The sequence below is a fragment of the Anthonomus grandis genome, chromosome 13 (assembly GCF_022605725.1).
Source record: "Anthonomus grandis grandis chromosome 13, icAntGran1.3, whole genome shotgun sequence".
In the NCBI taxonomy this organism is placed as follows: domain Eukaryota; kingdom Metazoa; phylum Arthropoda; class Insecta; order Coleoptera; family Curculionidae; genus Anthonomus; species Anthonomus grandis.
In genome coordinates, this window is record NC_065558.1 from 4,096,618 (window position 1) to 4,119,383 (window position 22,766).

The window sequence follows — 22,766 nt, forward strand, 5'->3', positions numbered from 1 at the left end:
TATTTTGTTCGCAACGCATAGCTACTCAAAAGCAACCCTTTATTTACACAGAATTAAGTAGGATATGCTAGGAAGGCCTATAATTAAAACAATTATTTTTCGGATATACCACGACCGGAATATCTCACGACCTTGAGAATATTCTTGAAAAATTCTATGCATCATATTCGTATTCCTGCTAAGGTGCAATAAAGACCATCTGCAAAAATATGCTTAATAATAACGGCCATAAGTTAAAAGAAAATTAACCTTGCTTTTCATGTCATCAAATTTAAAACTAACATTTTGATGGCACTTTAAAATCTCATATAAAACCTTAATTTCCTGGAAAAAACTATAATACGGATAGTAAGTTATCTTTAGTAACTGCGTAATGCCTCCACGTTTGTTTATTTTTAAACAGAGAGTGTTGGCTTGCGACCAACTTTTTCTCAAAAAAGCGCATAAACTAGTCAAGAAACTATAAGTGCGGTTTATTATGCTCTTTTTTTTTTCTCTCAGTTTTATCGCTGGTTTATTGACTGGAAAATGGTCATCGGAAATTATTTCGTTTATTTATTACTTCTTGCTGTTAGTGGATGTCTATGCCAACATAAAAATCAAATACGTATCGGTAAGTTCGTTTCATTAAAATTATTTAGAAGAAAATCTAGATTTTCTTTTTTTAAGGGGTATTTTTTAATGCCGATCAAAAAAATATTACTTACTGGGATGCGATTAAAGAACTGCTACCTGAAACGGTGGAACTCGTAACGTCACCGAATGAAATTGAGATTGTACCGGAAAATGACGCTTTTAGTACACAAAAACAATGTAAGAAATAGTTGCACTCAAAATAATTAATTACAATAAATAAAAAGAATAAATAAATGAGGTTTGAACTTAGCATCTCTAGACGTCCAGTCCATATGCTACCCACATCTATTAATTATTGAGAAAAATCATGTCATTTTTGTTAATTGGTATTTATTAATTTTTTTAAATATTTGTCCATACCCAGATAGCACTCTTTAGGCCATTGGATATCCAATGGATGTCCCCTTTTGGATAAACCAGCTACTGTTTATTTGAATACTGTTAATATTTTTAAATGTTGACCCAGTTTTACGGTCACTTTTTTATTGTTTTTCAATATATATCCACAAAAAAATAATTTTAGAAAAATCAGTCTTTCTTTTCAAAACCTTACTCACTTCAAGCATTGCATGCTCACGATCAAGACTAAAGCTAATTTCACTTTTATTATTACTACAATCCTCGATATACTTCTCACATCTAACTTATTAATACGACCGTTAAAATGATTTAAATCTATACAGTGAAAATCACGATATTGATATTTTTCTCAGTGGAGTGCCTGGAAGATATAAAATAATTTGTCTCTTGTTGTCAAGTTAATATATTGAGTTTTTGTTACTAAATTATGGTAATTCATAATTTCTGATACCTTAAAGGCTCTTTAAGTAACTACTAAAAAAATTATTAAAATCCTTGCACCAAAAATCAAGATATTGACAATTTTCTTACTGGAGTATCTGGAAGATATAAAATAATTTGTCTCTGGTTGGCAAGTTAATATCTTGTGTTCGTGTCGCTTAATTGTTGTAATTATTAATTATGAGTTTACCTCAAAGGCTCTTGAAGCAACTGCTAAAAAAATGATTAAAATCCTCACACTAAAAATCAATATATTGACATATTTATCCCACAAGTGCCTGGAAGCAATGAAATAATTTGCCTCTTACTGACAAATTAAAATCCGAAATTCTTGTGATTAAAATATTATAATTAATAATATCTGAGATACTCCTAAAGTTTCTCAAGTATTTTTTAAAAAAATTATTAAAATCCTTATAGTAAAAATCAAGATATTGACACTTTTCTTACTGGAGTGCCTGGAAGATATAAAATAATTTGTCTCTTAATGGCAAGTTAATATCTTGAGTTCTTGTCACTAAAATGTTGTAATTATTAATTTCTAGGATACCTCAAAGGCTCTTCAAGCAAATACTGACAAAATGGGTAAAATCCTCGCACTAAAAATCAATATATTGACATATTTATCCCACAAGTGCCTGGAAGCAATAAAATAATTTGCCTCTTACTGACAAATTAAAATCCGAAATTCTTGCGATTAAAATATTATAATTAATAATATCTGAGATACTCCTAAAGTTTCTCAAGTATTTTATAAAAAAATAATTAAAATCCTTATAGTAAAAATTAAGATATTGACACTTTTCTTACTGGAGTGCCTGGAAGATATAAAATAATTTGTCTCTTATTGGCAAGTTAATATCTTGAGTTCTTGTCACTAAAATGTTGTAATTATTAATTTCTAGGATACCTCAAAGGCTCTTCAAGCAAATACTGACAAAATGGGTAAAATCCTCGCACTAAAAATCAATATATTGACATATTTATCCCACAAGTGCCTGGAAGCAATAAAATAATTTGGCTTTTACTGACAAATTAAAATCATAAATTCTTGTGATTAAAATATCATAATTAATAATATCTGAGATACTCCTAAAGTTTCTCAAGTATTTTATAAAAAAATAATTAAAATCCTTATAGTAAAAATCAAGATATTGACACTTTTCTTACAGAGGTGCCTGGAAGAGATTAAATAATTTATTTCTTACTGACATAAAAAATTAATTTTTTGTAAGTAAAATTTTATAATTATTAATATCTGGAATACTCTAAGGGCTTTTGAAGTTTTTTTTTTTTAAATTATTGGAATCCGTTTAAATAAATAAGTAAAAGAAAAAAGTTAAAAAAAGAATTTTTTTTCTGGGTTTGGAATAAGCAACTTTCAAAATCACCACAAATATTCATATTTTAACCTAAAATTACAGTAGAGATACATATTTTATGATTTTTGCAGATCCTTTAAAAATCTTTTGCCTAACCTTTAAAAATCACTATTGAGATATATATTTTACCATTTCCCAGTCGTTTAAGAACAACAAGTTTTTCACTGTTTCAGGACCAATGAACCTTTAAAATAAGTACAGAGAAAAATGTAAGCATCGGATAACATTTTTTTGTTTGTTTTAAGTCAACAAACCTTTAGTTTATTCAAAAGGTTTTTTTTTTATAAACTTGATAAACTAAAAATCAAGATATTAATTATTTTCTTACTGGAGTGCCTGGAAAAAATAAGATAATTTGTCTTTTTTTCGCAAATAAATATTTTAATTTTTTTTACCTTAATTTTTGCAATTATTAGTTTATAAGATACTTCAAGGGCTCTTCCATGAACTACTAAAAAAATTATTAAAATTCATACACTAAAAATCAAGATATTGATATTTTTCCTACTGGAGTGCCTGGAAGAAATAAAATAATTTGTCTATTATTGGCAAGTAAATATCTTGAGTTTTTGTAGCTAAAATTTTGCAATTATTGATGTCTAAGATAGCTGAAAGGCTTCTTAAGTATTTTCTGAAAAAATTATAAAATTCATACACTAAAAATCAAGATAGTGATATTTTTCTCACTTGAGTGCCTGGAAGAAACGAAATAAGTTACCTCTTACTGACAAACAAAAGTTGTAAATACTTGAGGTTAAAATTTTAGAATTATTGATATCTGAGATACTCTAAGGGTTTTTCAAGTGGTCCCTAAAAAACTATTAAAATTCATACACTAAAAATCAAGATATTGATATTTTTCTCACTGAAGTGCTTGAAAGAAATAATATAATTTGTCTCTTATTGACAAGTAAATATCTTGAGTTTTTGTAGCTAACATTTTGCAATTATTGATGTTTAGGATAGCTGAAAGGCTTCTTAAGTATTTTCTGAAAAAATGATAAAATCCATACACTTAAAATCAAGATACTGATATTTTTCTCACTTAAGTGCCTGGAAGAAATGGAATATATTGTCTCTTACTGACAACTGTATATCTTGAATTTTGTTGTAACATTTTAAAATTATTGATATCTGGAGAACTTGAAGGCCTTTTCAAGTACTTTCGAAAAAAAAGATTAAAGTCCTCATATTAAAATCAAGATATTGAATTTTCTTTAATTGGAGTGCCTGAAAAAAATACAATAATTTGTATCTTATTGACAAGTAAATATCTTGAGTTGTTATAGCTAATATTTTGTAATTATTGATGTTTAGGATAGGTGAAAGGCTTCTTAAGTATTTTCTGAAAAAATTGTAAAATCCATACACTAAAGATCAAGATATTGATATTTTTTTCATAGGGGTGCCTGCAAAAAATGAAATATGCTGTCTCTTACTAACAAGTGTACATCTTAATTTTTTTCAGTTAAAGTTTTGAAATTATTAAATACCTACAGAAATAATCATAGATAAAAATGATGATATTGAAATTTTTCTCATTGGTGTGCCTGGAAGGAATTAATTAATTCATCTCTTAATTTCTAGTAAATATTTTGAGTTATGAGTTAAGGAAATGGAATATGTTGTCTCTTACTGACAACTGTATATCTTGAATTCTTGTACTTAACATTTTAAAATTGTTGATATCTGTAGAACTTAGAGGCCTTTTCAAGTGCTTTGGGAAAAAAACAATAAAATCCCCAAATTAAAATCAAGATATTGAATTTTTTCTCATTGGAGTGTCTAAAAAAAATACAATAATTTGTCTCTTATTGACAAGTAAATATCTTGAGTTTTTGTAGTAAAAATTTCGCAATTATTGATGTCCAGGATAACTGAAAGGCTTTTTAAGTATTTTCTGAAAAAATGATAAAATCCAAACACTAAAAAGCAAGACATTGATATTTTTCTCACAGGAGTGCCTGGAAAAAATAAAATATGTTGTCTCTTACTAACAAGTGTACATATCTTAAATTTTTGTAGTTAAAGTTTTGAGATTATTAAATACCTGCAGAAAAAATCATAGATAAAAATCAAGGTATTGAAATTTTTCTCATTGGTGTACCTGGAGGGAATTTAATAATTTATCTCCTATTTTCAAGTAAATATCTTGAGCTCTTGTGGCTACAATGTTGGAATTATTGATTTCCAGATACTCCAAGGGTTTTTCAGGCAATTATTAAGAAAATTATTAAAATCCTTATACTAAAAATCATTGACATTTTTCTCACTAAAGTATCTAGAAGCAATAGAATAATTTGTCTCCTATTAACAATTGAATATCTTGATTTATAATGACTTAAATTTAGCTTATTTTTAATTTGAACATGCGCAATACACTGTAAACACAAATTTAAATAAATAGTCAAAATATCTATTGATTGCCTTACATATGTTTGAGAAAAAAATGAATAAGGGAGATTGCTTTACGTGGAAGAGACAAGAATTTAAAAAAAATCGCAACAAATTAATTAGCCTTTAAAGAAAGGAACAGTATGCTCATATTTCTAAAAATGTAATAGCTAGACATTTATAAATTGAAATTTAAAATTCATTCCGTGTACTTACGAAAAATATCACAAAATAATTGGATGGTGCTAGAGTACGGACTAACTAATATAAAACGTCAAAATTCTCAAATCTATGTTGCAGTTTGTAACTTCATCCAGAAAACAAAAAACGAAAGACTTATGGCAGTAATCGGACCAAAATCCTTAACAGCCTCCACCATGATTGAGTCCATTTGCGAACACTTGGCTGTGCCATATATTTCCACCTCACCAAAGCCTCCTTCGGTAAAAGAAACCCCTTATAGCATAAGCTTATATCCAGAGTTTCGAATGCTATCCAAAGTAAGCTCCCAATTATCATTTAACCCAAAAAAAAAACATTTAAAAATAATATATTTAATTAGGCTCTAGCGAAAATAGTAGAATCTTTTGACTGGACTTCGTTTATCATCCTCTATGAAGACGAGGAAGGATTGCTAAAGCTTCAAGATGTGATGAAACTGACTCATAAAAATAAAGAGGCAAAAAATGAACATAAATTCTTTAAGCTCATCATAGGGGGAGACAATAGGCAAGCGTTAAAAATGGTGAGAAACTCCAACATCAACTGGATCATACTTGATTGTCACGTGGACAGAATCGCCAGCTATTTTGAAGAAGCTAGAAATGTTGACTTATTAAGTGACTTATCCAGAAGTTTCTTTTTGACTTCTTTGGTAAGTTTCCATGATGGGAAATTGGGGCTCTAGTTTACTGTAATTTTTTTAGGATGCCCACACAATGGACTACACGCAATTCATCAAAGAACTAAACATAACTACTATAAGACTGTTTAATCCAGCCCATCCAGTTTTTAATAGGGTTGCATCTAGATACTTTGATTCTCCAAAGATTTCTTTAAACAATATAACGGTCGTACCTTTAATCAAGCTAAATGGCATTTAGTAATTGCAAAATTTTAGGTTGAACAAGCCTTAGTGTTAGACGCAATGCTTCTGATAGGAGAAACCGTTAACCAACTGAAAGCCCAGAATAAATATTTGAGTCCTAGAAGGATCAGTTGCCACTCCAACTCGAGATACCAAGACAGTCTGAGCATTATACAAGAAATGCAAGAAGTGCAACTTAACGAAGTCCTAACAGGATCCAAATTATCTTTTGCAAGTGGCAGTAGGGACGAATTTACTTTGCAAGTGATTGAACTTAATTCTAAGGACAGTCCAATAGCAATCTGGAACTCAGAAGATCCGGATAATATTGAATTGACCAGGAACGAGACTGAACGGGAAGCTGAGTTCAAAAGAAGAATAGCAGAACATAATTTTATTGTATCTTCCAGGTAAGTCTTTGTAACCATAATGGTTTAAGGATTACAAGTCTCTTTAGGATATTGGAGCCATACTTGATGGAGGATCCTAATCCTGATGCCTACAAAAATGCCAAATATTACGGATACTGCATGGATCTGATGACGGAAATTTCAAAAATTGCTAATCTGAGTTTCGAGTTTAGGATCACCAAGGATAACAGTCCTGCTAACGTGGTTAACGATTTAGTCGAGAGGGTGCGCAGAACTTGTTTATAAGAAAATGATTGATTATTCATTAAATTGTTTGTATTTTAGAGGGCCGATTTGGGCATCATGGACTTCACCATCACCCCTCAAAGGAGAGAAGTGATTGATTTCAGCTTATCGTTCATGAAACTCGGTATGGCTGAAAAATGGGTTTTAAAGAGTGAATTGAATTTTATGTATGATTTAAGGAATTGGCATTTTGCACCAAAAACCAATCCCGGAAGAAAGCAACAATAAATACGCCTTCATGAGACCAATCTCTTGGACTGTGTGGTTCTACATTTGGACTTTAAGTTTGATCAACTCGATCACGATGTTTTTTGTAGCAAGGTGCTTATACGATCTTCCTGGTTATAAGATTTTAGTTTTTTCTTTGTAGAATGGCTCCAGCTGAATGGGAGAACCCTAAACCGTGGGATCCAGAATCGAAGGAACTGGAAAACATCTGGACGGTGAAAAACTTTTTGTGGTTATGCTTGGGGTCTATTACCGCTCAGGGTTGTGACATTTTGCCAAAGTATGGTAAAGAATTAACAAGAATTTAATTTTTTTATTTTGGCAATTTTTAGGTCAGTTCCAGCACGTGTTATAGGAGGTTCTTGGTGGTTTTTCGCCCTTATTATTATAAGTTCGTATACGGCCAATTTGGCAGCTTTTTTAACCTACGAGAAGCAGGATGTTGTTATTGATAGTGTGGAGGAATTGGCCGCACAAAGCAAAATTAAATATGGTAATGTGCAGTGGATTTGTAACTGAAGAAATTTGTTCATTTTAAATGGCAATTAATTAATTGTTTTGGTTCTAAGTGAAATTTGATGCATAACATGAGCTACTGTTAAGGCAACGTTAACTTAGTCATGCACACATAAAATGTTAAAGAAGGTCAGGAAAACACCGTATTAAGAGTCAACTGATGTGCCGACTGAAGTGTTTTTTGACATTCTAATACTCTAAACCTGTTAAGAGGTATTACACATAATTATTACTTCTAACTAATTATCTTAATATTTAGTTTAGTAAAATTGCTGTAGAGAAACCATTTTAAAAGCGAGACGTATTTATTAGTACGTTTTGCAGTCGAAGCTCAAAAGAATTCACAAGTCTTGGATTAGTTTAATTGTTTATATTTTTAATTATTTACTATTAATACAGTATAAAGAGCTAGAAGTCAATTACAGATACTAAACTATGAACTATCACGTCAACACGTATTATTAAAAAATGAAAACATTTACCTTAACCTATTTCAATAATAAAAAAAAATATTAAATTTTACATACATACTACTGAGTGTCAAATGTCTGGTATCATTCATAAAGGGTCTGATTCTAAATAGCATAAAGCTTATCCTTAATTATTTTAGTCATATTTCAATGAATAAAATAAATCTAAGGCTAAATCACAAGCACAAATATTAAAACAGTAAGATATTCTATAAACTGGTGAATTTTTATAAATATTTGTACAACGATCTTGACGATAATTATGAGAAGTTTGGAAAGTATCATAATGACGTTATTATGGCAGATGATCAATATAAAGATGAAGATAAAGTTTGTCTATTATGAATGTAAATTAGTGTATAACAAACTCTGATGCCAAACCAGTCAAATCAACTTTGTCAATTTTATTCGGGTTAAACTCTATGAAAAACTACCTAAGTTAATTGTACGTACTCTAAAGGCGATCCTAAATATTGTTGTACTATGTTTATATTGCTAACTATGTTTTTCGTTCTTTACAATCAGATAGTTCATGATAACGTTAATATATAATAGGTAATATTCCAAAACTGCAGTATTTATTTAGAGTCTGATAATTACGAAGTAGCTTATAATAAATTAAGCAGTCGTTAGATACTCTGTAAAGAAGTCAATATTTGAAGTTGAAGGAATAAAGTATATTAGCGAAAAATGAAACAACATCGCAACGCCGCTTGATCGCATTGTTGATTCCACCGACACAAGAAATTTTTACCAGTGGCGTCATCAAAAAATATATTTACACGAAGAATATTTATTAATAATAGATTTTAGGTTTACTAAGCTTTAATTATTATAGATTTTTTAATAAGTTTTAATTCAGGTTTATTTCTATGCTGCCCTATTCTACGTTTATGATGACGGTTCCTCCTTGATAAGATGTTATGACAGTATCGGTCTTTACCTCTTTAGAAAACGTCTATTATTTTTGTGAAAATGTCCCTGAAATGAGAGATACTTAACGCCAAGCCCTCAGATGTTTTCCACTTGTCGAATCTAAATTAGCAAAAAATCCTGGTCTTCAACAATCTTACTCGAAATTTACAAAAGAGTAGATTGACAAAAACTATATGAGCCCTGTTTCACATTTTTTCAAACTAACAGCTAGGGATCCAAAGAATTAGAATCTGTTCAGCATTCATCCTTTATGAAAACACTAAATTTAATAATTTCTCTGGGTTTAAAGCCAATAGTAAACTTTTTTCACCTTTTTCAACCTTTGCCTCTTGAACTCATTCTAATACTTAGCCCTCTTACGATGTCCCAAGATTTTGGAACTAAAATCTCATGATCGATGATCAATTGTAAATCAAAGACGGTAATGCTGAAATTTTCTACACCAATCTCAGTTTCTACAAAACTGTTGTAAAACATGCAGCAACAAGTAAAATACTCTGATTCATATTTCAAACCTTTCAAAAAAGAACTCCTAAACCACTAACCGTAAATCATCCAACAACTCACAAACCTCTGTTACTAATTCAGGTGACCAAGCGCAAAATAATAGTAATGGTACAAATTGTGCTAATACTTTGTTTTTATAAGGTACAGGTCTTCTACTCACTGTCATGGTGGATATAATGGATGGAAATGGAAATCATTAATCCATCAAAGTTTTAATAGATAGCCGTCTGAATTTTTCATCATTTACTTCCAAAGGGTGTGTACTCTAAAGCCCTTAGAAAAATTAAATCCTACATATTCATTCGAAGTCCTTGTAGTACTGAAATTAAGTACAGACATGCCCTCATGCACCGTAAAGTTGGTCAAATCACTGCCATTGAAACTATTTTTGGTCGGGTTATTTTGAACCAAGCTTAGAACAATAAAAGACTAGAAGTAACATTGTCGTAAAACTAGAAATTGCAAAAAAAAATATTTTATAATATCATATTTTATAGGCACAAAACAATACTACTGTTCCTCCTAATTAAAATATAAATAATTTTTTAAAATAAAATAGAATATGATACTCTTTCAAGAAGTCAATATTCAAAGCTGAATTAATACAAACAACGTATATTAGCGAAAAATGCAACAACATCGCAACGTCGCTCGATCGCATAGTTGATTCCACCGACACAAGAAATCTTTACCAGTGGCGTCGTTAAAAAATATTTATTAAAATAGATTAGGTTTTAAATTATAAAAATTATTACCGTTTATGAAATCTTTATGCGTTTTTTTAACGTACTTCATTAGAGTAGAGGTACCTTTCTGATAAAAAGCATTTTCATGGCTATTAAATATTTTATAAAGTTTTAATTCAGGTTTATTTCTAAGCTGCCCTATTCTAGGTTTTTGATGACGGTTCTCCCTTGACATGATGTTATGACAGTATCGGTCTTTACCACTTTTGAAATTGTGTATGAACTTGACAACAGAGAATCGGTGAATGTTTGTAAGCAAAACACCCCTTTTTTGCCCCTAAGCACATGTTGAACTCAAAGAAAGGTGTTAATTACTAATTCTAGTCCTTCAATGTTCTAAGATGTAAAGTAAGTATCTTCATCCCTTTTGTGTCAAGTTTATATGTTCTTAATTAGTCAACTCAATCTCTTGAATTGATAGTGGCCATATTTTGGGACCTTAAACAGATCCTCTCTAAAACTCCACTATTATCAGATGACCAGCAAGCTGAGTCTTATTTTTGTGAAGATGTCCCTGGAACTAAGTCTAGTCATTTTATAGAATCTGTTTACTTTAAAGAATCTTATCTGGGAGATACTTAACCCCAGGCCCTCAGAGGTTTCAGACTTGTCGAATCTAAATTAGCAAAAAATCCTGGTCTTCAAAAATCTTACTTGAAGTTTACAAAAGACTACATAGACAAAAGTTATATGAGCCCTGTTTCACATTGTTCCAAACCAACACTTACCACATCATTGTGTATTGAGGTTTGGAATCCAAAGGGACTGAGTTTAAACGATACCTTAATAACTGTCTTGTTATACGTCCTGTAATACGTTTGGAGTTTCTAGCTCTCTTTTACTTGCCATAACAATCCTTAATGAACTAGCAGACCACAAAAGCAACAAATTTGTAAATGCAAGCCATATACTAAAACAACAAACATATATCCAGGTACCAGCACTTCAAAGTTGACCAAGGTCTCTTTCGTTTGATTAGGAGAAACCAATTATAGCAAACCATAAAAGCAAATTATCTTTACCTACCAATATGCTTTACACTGTAATCAGTGAACAAAACGTACGATTCTTTAAGGTATAAGCAGGTTTTATGACCCCGTAGGATATCTTTGTCTTACATTGCTACATGCTAAATATATTACACTTACGGAACTCTGGGTCTTAATTTTACTGACTGTGCTTCTAGAGGATTGACAGCTTGTAAACCAATTGATGTGGTGAAATGAACCTGCTTTCCTGTGGCAACCAAATGAAGATTGGCCTATTAGTTAAAGGGATCCTCCATTAGAGGATTTGGTGGTGTTAACATGGAGGAAAATCGTAAAGTCTTTAATTTTATTTCCGAAGCTTACTGTTAACTTATTGTCTGAAAGTAAGAGCTAATTTCAGAAAGGGTTCGACATCATTAGGCATGGTCAAACATCATCATTTTCTGACTTATATGCTAAACTTAAATAGGATTTACCTTTTTGAAAATTATTCCCTTTTATTATCGAACAAGGATTGGTTAGGGTTGGTGAACGTCTTCTGAATTCAGACCTACCATTCTCTTCCAAACATCAACTTCTAGTTCTAAAAACACTTTATCATTTAATATTACAATAGTTTTGGATTCTTTCTGCTCGATATACTTTACAAACTGTCTTATCCGAATACTTACAATGTTTTCGACCAAGATTATATCATATCGATCAAGCCTACGAGTAATTTGTCAAATCATCATATCAACCAACTTGAACGTAAGGTGTGACGTTATCGAGGGGCGAAAGTTTTAAAATCATACGTTTGTGGCTTAGTTTGCACAATTTACAAATGAATTCACTTAGAACTTATTACAGACTTGAAAAGTGATCAGGATAACAACTTTATTGGTTTCCAAAATCAGCTTCTAGAATATTTAATAAAAGATTCGGAAAAACTTCTAATTCGTTGGCATTTGCGACAAGTCTCCACTTTCACCACATTTTCATGCCTTGCCTGAATCGGGTTTTAAATCATATTTTACAAGAGTGGTCAAGGGTCAAAAGCTCAGCATTAAGGAAATGACAACTCCGTTTCATTTTTTGACTCTGAAATCACTTGACTCTGAAATACCTAATCCAGATTAAATTAGACAGTGAAATAGGTGGTCAAATCAGTTAAAACTTCTTCAGGTAATTACAAATGATCAGTTATCAAACTGTGTCCTTTACCTGGTAATTAAATATATAAGTTCTCTAAAAAAAACATTGCTCATTGATTTAGGATTTTTCTTTTTTTAAATCGATGAGCATTCTCAGAAATGAAATAAAGTAGGTCGCCAACACCTTATTTTGAAAAAAACCAGAAATTGATTATGAAATAGAAACGCTAATGGACCCCATCAAATTTTTTAGAACTTCTTATAGAATTTAGAAATATAACAATATACATGGTGTGTTATTTAAAATGATGCACCACTATAACCCAACTGAAAACAATCCATTTCTTATTCAAGGTCTAATGTCAAAAGGTTCAACGGAACAGTTTTTCTCATCGAGCAACGACTCTCTTTATGGCAGATTATGGAACAACATGAAAAACGAAAAACCTTCTGTGTTTGAAACTGACAATCCATCTGGAGTAGAAAGGGTAAAAGTAACGAAAAAGGGTCTCTACGCGTTTTTTATGGAATCAACCGGAATCGAATATGAACTTGGCAAAAGTTGTAATCTAAGAAAAATTGGTGGTTTACTGGATTCCAAGTCCTATGGAATCGGAATGCCTTTAAGTATGTCATTTTTGACCCAATTAACACTATTAAAATATAAAACCTTTTAGATGCCCCATATAGAAACATGATCAATCATGCCATCTTAACATTACAAGAAAGTGGTAAGTTGCAACAAATAAAGAACAAGTGGTGGAAGGAAATGGTAAGGGGAGAGCCTTGTCCAGAGGTAAGACTTTTTTTTATATAAATCCAGAAAATATTAACAAAAAATCATTAAAGGACCCAAAACAATCTGCATCACTAGCACTTTCCAATGTGGGAGGCATATTCGACGTACTCGGAATAGGAATAGGCATAGCATATGCAATTGCCGTCATAGAATTTCTATGGAACGTACGACAGTTATCTATTGAGGAACATGTAAGTTCAATTAAATTATTATGTAAAAAAATAACTGGAAAATTTTAGTTGTCTTATATGGAAACCTTGAAATGTGAGATTAAGTTCGCTTGCAATATATTTCAAAAGAAGAAAAGAGCTAAACCAGTACCATCAGAATCATCGTCATCCAAGAGCTCCTTGTCTGATCAGCATGAAAAAATCAGCATTGCTAGGAGCATTTTTAGTAAATCAGCTTCTCTACTAAACTTAAGCACCCACGATGAGCACAGACCAGATGCTTCACAAGTGAGGCAAAGAAGCAGATCCAAAGTCTCTAATAACCATTTAAGAGTTTCTTAATATATCATTCAAAAAGTAATAGAATTGCATATTTTCTTCTTAAGTCTCGATGATGATAATAGAGAAGGGAGGCAAAGGAGTAGCTTCAAAGCCACCAATATCCACTTAAAAGTTTCTGAATATAACATAGCACTAGTAATAAAATTGCATACTAACTTCTTTCTCAAACAATCCAAAATTGCAATTTCCTACTTTAAATTTGTATGCGAGCTTACCAAAGGAAGAGAGAGAGAGGGAGAGCGGAGATCGGGAGAGGCGAGTTTCAAAGTCATAAAGCATTTAAAGAAGTAATTAACATAAGCCAGGGAGTTTCTTAAGGTGAAATGCAAATCCGAAAGTACGGATTGAAGGGAGTTCGTTGTTGACTTCCGAAATTAACGAACTTCCTGCAAGTCATTAAGAATACGCGACAGTGACCTCCTTGGAGATTTCGTTGGGATTACTGGATTTCTGGGAATGTGAGTTTATTACCGTCTACAGAGTGGTATTTGTTTTATTTTAATTATTAAAGTAAGCTATGAGTTAAGTGTAGAAAAAATATTTATTTCACATACTGAGAAAGGAAAAGAAAAATTGAACGCTATAATAAACAAACTGTCCGAGTCGTGTAGCATCACGTAGGCCATAAAATAAGTGAAAATCCCTTCATTTGTCTTTATAAACGAACAAAGGCTCTAACTAACCTCTAAAAGAGCTTTGCTGCTTTTTCCATCTGGACGTGTCTTTCCCTTTTTCAAACCCGATAAATTCGGGATCAGGGAGAAAAATTTGATGAGCATTAGCTACGGTGAATTTAAAACATCAAGTTCCTAAAATTGTTTTATTTATTTTGAGCAATGTGTCATAATTTTTCGTTGAGAAAAGGAGCCATTACTGATGCCTATCATCCATTGCCTGGCAGAGCTTTGTGTATCAATTAATTTAGTCAATTTTGCTAGTAGTTTTGTAATTTTTTTTTTGAAAAATAATATCTGGACGAAATCTCAAGGTTCCATTTATTGTTAAAATTGCAAAAATTGGATTCGTTTGTCCTGTGTAGAGAATCAAAGGCCTTTTAAAAATCTAACATTACAGCCATAACTCACTTATATTAACTCACTTATATTAATGAATAATAGGGAAACCTTAGTTAGGTATTAATAGTATTTTCCTTTCCTCTCTATCAAATATAATTCATAATTTACATGTTTTCCATATACAGAGATTGAGTTGATAAGTCAGATGGATAATGGTGGAAATACTTTTTATCTAAAGTTTCTTTTTATCTCTAGTAGTTTCCTCACAATCCTTATATACTTTCACCACCAATTTCGCCGGTTTTTCGCCCACTGTAGTGAAGTATTTACCGAAAAACTTTCCGAAACCCAATCAAATCCGCTTTTTTTTTATTAGTGTGTGCGATGCACTTTGCCAGATTCGCGAGTGCTTTTAATGACTGGTATTGAGGAACTTTTGGGGTCGTAGAAATAGTTTTATTGGTTTTCCCCCCTTATGTTAAAGCTTTTGTTTTTTATTTAAACTTATATTTTATTTAAAACGTAAATAAAATTTTTTTCTGCGAAAAGTAAACGGAGCAAAGTAACTAAAAAGATATATAGCAGGTGCGAAGACGGCCGAAACTCGCGCCCAAGGTGATTTTTCAGCCGGGAATATGTAAAATTGAATTTTATAGGTCAATAAATTTCACCTACAATAAATCGTTTATGAGGAAAATGACTTTTATTAATATATCGAGAGATTTCTCGTATATTTTTCCCGTTTCTTTTTTCGTCCAACGAGCCCTCCTTAATTAATTCCTGTTTTGCCCCAAACTGGGGAAAATAAACACGGGAGAAAAAAAACTTGAAGCCGAATCTACGTAATTAAATCCCAACTCCGCAATAAAGTTTCCAACTCGAAAGGAAGTTTTTAATCAAACAAGTCTGTATTCGATTCTAGACCCGACGGTGTCTTCCATTGTCCCAACGACGCGCCATTTCTTATACAATATAAATTTTAAATTAGGGCATTTCCTGTCTATGCAGTGGAATGCTTTCTCATTTTGAGATTCAGTTCGGCATTTTATTGCTGGAATGGTTAATTTAAATTTAATTCTGTATATGACTTAAATTTAGAAAATGGTAAAGTATACAAGTATATACAATATTTGTTGCTGAGAATTCTAAATAAAATTCAAAGGAGTGATTGAAGAATATTGAATTTTTTTTCATATCTACTGCATGTTATTTTCTTATTACTATTAAAATATGGGTTTCTTACGTATGATATATGAAGACACTTAATTTTGTTTATGATTAAATTTTTCACAACTGCCTGGAATATTAAAATTATTCAATTGTCTTTATTACGAAAATTAACTCATGGCTTCACTGCCTTTAATATAAGGAGAAAAAATAGACTTAGTTGCCTAAAATATTAACATTTCCCAGCTGCCTTAAATAAGAAACTAATTCATGGCTTCACTGCCTGAAATTAAAGAAATAAATGGGACTCAACTGCCTTAAATATTAAATGACTTTTTAGCTCTATTACCTAAAATTTAGGAAAAGAAAATGGAACTCATTTACTTTTATTAAGAAGTTAATTATTGAAGTTAATTATAAAAGGAGACTCAATTATCTGAACTATTAAAACCACTCAGTTGCCTTAAATAAGAAATTAATGCATGACTTCACTGTCCGAAAATAAAGAAACAAATAAGACTAAACTGCATTAAATAAAAAATTAATTTTTGGCTCTGCTGCCTAAAATTTAAGACAAGAAAACGGAACTTTTTGACTTTAATAAAGAAATTAATTTATTTAGGAAGACTTAACCGTCTGAAATATTAAAATCACTCAGTTGCCTTAAATAAGAAATTAATGCATGATTTAACTGCTTGAAATTAAATAAATAAATAAGACTCAACTGCCTTAAATAAAAAATGCATTTTTGGCTCTACTGCCCAAAAATTAAAAAAAAAAAAGAAAACTTAGTTGCTTTTATTAAAAAATTAATTCTTGGCTTTACTATAATTAATATAAGAAGAAAAAGAACACTTAACCTCCTGGAAGATTAAAATCACTCAACTGCTTTAAATATAAAATTAATTCCTAGCTTACCTGTCTTTAATATAAGAAGAAAAAGACATTAAAGTAATAAATAGGAGTAAACTGCATTAAATAAAAAATTTTTTTCTGCATTAAATAAATAATTTTTGGCTCTACTGTCTGAAATTTAACAAAATGAAAACGGGACTCATTGGCTTTTACTTGGCTTTACTATATTTACCATAAGGAGAAAGAAGGACTTAACTTCCTTGGTTATTAAAATCACTTAACTAGTTTAAATAAGAAATTAATTTATGGCTTTATTGCCTAAAATTAAAGAAAAAAAGAGAGTAAACTGCCTGGAATATTAAAGCCACTGAACCTTAAATAATAAGTTAATATGTGGCCATACTGCTTGAAATTATTTTAAGAAATTACACCCAATTGCGCTAAGTAAAAAACAGATTTTTAGGCCTACTGCCTGAAATTTAAAAAAAATAGCGTTGATTTACTTGCATTTATTAAGAAATCAATTCTTGGCTTTACAGCCTAAATTTTAAGGCAAAAAAGGAGGCACAACACCCTAAAACATTAAAATTATTTAATTGCTTTTAATAAGAGTTTTAACGCTTTTAACTTCTGAACTAAAAAAAAAATGAAGTCGACTGCCTTAAATAATATAACAATTTTTGGCTTTTCTGTCTTTGATATAAGGAGATAAAAGATACTCAACTGCCTGGAATATTGAAATCACTAAGCTGCCTTAAATAAGAATCAATTAATGGCTTTACCGCCTGAAATTAAATAAATAAATAAGACTCGACTGCCCCAAATAAAAAAATAATTTTTGGCTCTACTGCCTTAAATTAAGAAAAAAATTAGACTCACATGATTTTATTAAGAACATAAGAATTATTGGCTTTACAGCCTTTATTATAAAAAGTATAAGGAGACTTAACTGCCTGGAATTACACTTACTGCCTTAAAGAAGAAATTAATTTAAGGTTTCACTGCCTGAAATGAAAGAAATAGAAACATAACTCACCGGTTTTTATTAAGAAATTAATTCTTGGCTTTTCTATTTCTAATATAAGGAGAAAAGTGAAAGTCAATTATCTCAACTATTAAAATTACTCAGTTGCCTTAAATAAGAAATTAATGCATGACTTCACTGTCTGAAATTAAAAAAACAAATGGGACTCACTGGCTCTTATGAAGAAATTAATTATTGGCGTTTATAAATTCAATATATGGAGAAAAAGAAGACTTAACTTCCTAGGTAATTAAAATCACTAAACTAGTTTAAATAAGAAATTCATTTATGGTTTTATTGCCTAAAATTAAAGAAAAGAATAAGATTCAATTGCTTTCATTAAGAATTGTGCTTGAAATTGAGGGCAAGAACTTTAACTCAACTGCGTTGAATAAAAAACTAATTATTGGCTTCATTGCCAAAAATTTAAGGAAAAAAAGAGAGTTAACTGCCTGGAATAATAAAGTCACTGAACTGATTTAAATAATAGGTTAATATATGGCCATACTGCCTAAAATTATTAAAATAAATTACACTCAATAGCCCTAAATAAAAAACAAATCTTTATGCCTACTGCCTGAAATTTAATAAAAAAATTGCGTTGATTTACTTGCCTTTATTAAGAAATTAATTCTTAGATTTACTGCCTAAAGTTTAAGGCAAAAAAGGAGGCACAACTCCCTAAAACATTAAAATTATTTAACTGCTTTTAATATGAAATTGGGTTTTAACTTCTAAATTAAAAAATTAATTAATTAGTTAGGTCGACTGCCTTAAATTAAAAATAAATTTGTTGACTTTACTGCCTGAAACTAAAGAGAAAAACTTAGATGCAACTGCTTCAAATAAGAAATTATTCATTGGATTTAGTGTCTAAAATTTAAGGAATAAATAGGAATCAACTGCCTGAAATTTTGAGCCAACGGGAAATAATGTGGTGGTTGAGTTCATTGATTTATTCTTTTTTTACTTAAACTTGTTTGTATGCTTTGGTCTGTATTTAATTTAGTATATAAGTCTTATAATAAAAAATAGTGAAAAACTCTTTGGTGGGTAAACTATTTTTTTTATGTTTATTTATTAAAATATTGATTTATGTTTACATGTATATGAAATGTTTAAGTGTATTAGATTGATGATAGTTTAAAATATGTTTGTAATATTTCACTTAAAACATTATTATTATTATTATTATTCTTAAGTGGTTTTATTATTAGAAACCTAAATGTGCCTAAAACTTAAAAAATATGCCTGGAATAATTTAGAGCTCACCTATTGCGTGCATTTTAACAGCTCACGAAAAGACATAGGGCATCATTTTACAACTCAACTACGTGGAAAAATGTTTTTAGTTCTTCCAGGCAATTAAATGCGTTTACTGTCAGTAACGCTCAACATGTAGATTTATCGAGAATCAAGGGTCACCCATCTGTAGACCCTCGATGGAACTACAGCCTCGTAGCATTTACTTTGTAAAAATTATGTGTTCATTGACAAATACAGTCCTGATCTTTGGCCATTACATTCATTTCATTCCGTATATGATAGAGAGTTTCTTAGGTGGACTACAGGAAAAACCAGAATCTGCGATATTTGCACTCTACGTAGAGCTAAAGGTACACAAAAATCAATTCTAACGTTCCTGAAGCCATTGAGACTACTCTTTTTGTATAAAAATTCAGATTAAACTTGTTTCATTGATACCAATTGACAGACAAGTCGAGATTCTTTTGCAGAAAAAACCAGTCTTTAAAGGTGATAAATTTCAAAAAATAAATAAATTGAGTCATCAGTATAACATAACTTATGATAACGGATGTCGTTCAAGAGATCAGTAACAAATATAACTGATAGAAGTGAACGAAGATTTTTGACCTTTTTGCCGCACTTGGAGACCCTGGAGTTATGAGTTAAGTCCGTACATTTTTATATATCCCTCCTGATCAATTAGAGATGACTGAAGGAATTTTATAAGTATGTTTGCAAATTCAAACGATTTAAATATTTTTTAAAACACTTTGCTAAAGTCAATCTAACTAGCATATAATTGCTATTTGTCTTTGAAAACTGTATGCACTTGACTAGACAAGGTACCGTCTATTCGCCTAAAATTGACATAATGATCGGTAAATTCGTAATTGTAAATTTTAGGCAAGCAATTTGAACAAAAAAAGACATTTCTATAAAAGCAGGTTTCTTACAAAAAAAATTGGTAATAATTTAAGAAGGTTTATTCCACCAATATTAAGATGTTTGGACCCAATATACTGTTGAAAATAGGAAAATATGAAATCATTGACTACTGTTGTTTCTTCAGGTCCATTCAATTAGTTTCATATCTTTTCTCAATATCACAGTTTATTGTGATTTGGTTTCAGTTAGAGTCCAAATTAAATTGGATAAAATGTAATAGGAAAACTATTGAGTTTTTCATAATTTCTTCATCTCTACCTTCGTTGATGTCTTTGCTATCTCTAATAATTAAATGTCCTTTATGTTTCCTTTCTTTCCTGATTCACTACATATGATAAGTTTTATTTTATTACTTTTCTTTATAATGCTTTGATCTGAACTAAATCATTATCTTTATTTGGTAATAATTAAAGAAATTTTGGGTTATTCCATCACGTTCAGATATTTGCTTGCTATTCAATTAGTTCTATTTTGTCTCAATATCACATATTGTTAGGATTTGATTTAAGTTAGTGTACAGATTTAATTGAATCAGGCATAATAGTATAATTTTTCACCACTTTTTTTATATCCACCTTTGCTCATGTCTTTGCCATTTCTATCATATAAGTGTTCGGTATTTTTAATTTATTCCTTGATTTCAAGTTCTATTTTTATAATGTTTTAGTCTGAGATAAATCATAATGTCTAAAAACAAGACAACATTAAATTCTGCACCATTTATTCAGCTCTACCTTATACTCTATTTCCAACTTATTAATCTTAAAATCGTATTTTACACAAGTCATTTTACTAAGCATAGTCTCATTAAGATCTATCATGATATGACCAGATTTTTATATTTAATTTCTTCTTGGAATCCTTCATTACTGCATAATGAAAATAAGGATCTAAAATATGGAAATATTCAAAAGGGACAATATTCGTTGGCATTGTTAAATGCCCAAAATGCATCTACAGTTCTAATCTATGAATCTAATGCTTCTCCAGTTACCGCTGGGTACAATTTCCCGAGTACTGTCAATACAGTCTTGATATCTTTTACTTTTTAGTAATCTGAATTCTTTTCCTAGTTTTACCCCAGTAATAAAATACTTTTAAAGTCCAAATAACTTGAGAAAGAACGTCCTCCCTGGACCAAAACAAGAACTTCGGAGCGATTTATGCGATGTGTATATACTTCTTAAAATGTCTTAAACACTGCTTTCGCATTTACCTAGCTATCAAAAGTTTAAAACATTCAGAATGGCGGGGAAAAGTTATTTTCCTTAGAAAAGTTCCGCGCTGCTTTCCCGGAAACTCATCTTGGTTTATATCTTTTCTGAATTTTACTGAAAACATTTATGACCCACAGTATATATAGCTATTGTTGTTTTTTTTTCAAAAAATCTACTCAACATATTCATAACTTCCTTTTTTAAAAAATACTACTACATCCAATAAGAAACCCATTACGAACTTTCATAAATAATTTAAAGCCAGCTCTTTTAAAGTATCCGGCAGTTTTATTGATATTAAGAGCTGCTTTTAAATTTCCATGCATTTATATTGGGTCAGGCTTTTGATGTATATACTCAAAAGTATCCCTAAGGGCTTAAATTTAAAGTGCTTTAGATCGGCGAAAAAAAAAAAGAGAAACGTGCAATTTTAAATCCTGACAATCCATCAAGGGCCGTAGACATTTGAAATAATGTAGAAGCAGCGGCAGGAGCAATTTATCAGCTGAATGTCCGGCTTAGCGCCGTCCTAACAAAACCGTTTCGGTCATAAATATATCAGGGCATCGACAGAAGCCGCGTGGATAAAGCGACGCCGGTCGGCATCCCGACGCCAGTGAATAATGGACACCGAACCACTAATTAAGATCTGGACGCTTTGGGATCTCCCTGTACAGGCACACGTCAATTTTCGAAAATTGATTTCTGGTGCTTTCGAGTAACGATGTGATATTTGTTTTATTCGAAACTGGTTACTTAGGAGAACACTTTGCTGTTGCTTTTTTTACAGTTTTGGAAGCTGAACTAGGTGTTACTGGAAGTAAAATAAGACAAATAGAACTTCAAGGAGCGTCCTTTATTGGGCAATTTTTAAATGTATTTTATCTAAAGCTACTAAAATTTAATTAATAATTTTATGGGCAGAACTTCAGATCTGGTTATTTCAAATCTTAAAATCAAAATAAGTCATGCAATTTCCTCTCAAATGACTGATATCATTTAGCATTAAATATTTCTTTGCTACTACTTAATACATGTTGGAATTATGTGTGTTAGTAGTAGTATGAGAGAATGGTGTAAAGTTACTACTTGTGATACAATTAATAAAGGTTAGTATGCCTTCAATTCAAGGCAAGGATTCTATTTCTTTTTGATATATCCAGTGATCTTCTAAAAAGTTCCATTTCAGTCGTTTCGAGTTTTCTTTACTTTTATTCCGTTATTCTTCATATCTCTGCCCCATAAGTCATACTACTTTAAATGAGTCTTTCATATGCAGGGTGTTAACTTAACATGCGGCAAAAATTTAGGGGATTATTCCTTGGTATATTCTAAGGATATTTTGTCATTCTATGGTTTTTGATAGGGCGCTTTATTTTGAAGATACGGGACGAAAAAAAAATTGAATCCCCTATCCCCTACTCGGATGCATGAATCCAATTTTCTCCTCTCAACTCATAAACTTTTTAAAAAAAACACTAGAGTAATTTCTGATGATAATT

The 22,766-nt window shown here is 30.8% G+C and overlaps 1 protein-coding gene across 1 annotated transcript; it reads left to right on the top strand.

The window, feature by feature from the left end:
- The first annotated feature begins 443 nt into the window (after window positions 1-443).
- LOC126743788 (glutamate receptor ionotropic, kainate 2-like) lies at window positions 444-13,816 on the top strand. The gene is made up of 15 exons (XM_050451008.1): window positions 444-613; window positions 670-813; window positions 5,514-5,713; window positions 5,776-6,087; window positions 6,140-6,283; window positions 6,334-6,710; window positions 6,758-6,935; window positions 6,996-7,080; window positions 7,136-7,277; window positions 7,327-7,464; window positions 7,517-7,677; window positions 12,836-13,108; window positions 13,159-13,277; window positions 13,331-13,471; window positions 13,520-13,816. Exons 1-15 carry the CDS (start codon window positions 529-531, stop codon window positions 13,790-13,792), a joined length of 2,772 nt encoding a protein of 923 aa, XP_050306965.1. The 5' UTR covers window positions 444-528; the 3' UTR covers window positions 13,793-13,816.
- Window positions 13,817-22,766: the final 8,950 nt, after the last annotated feature.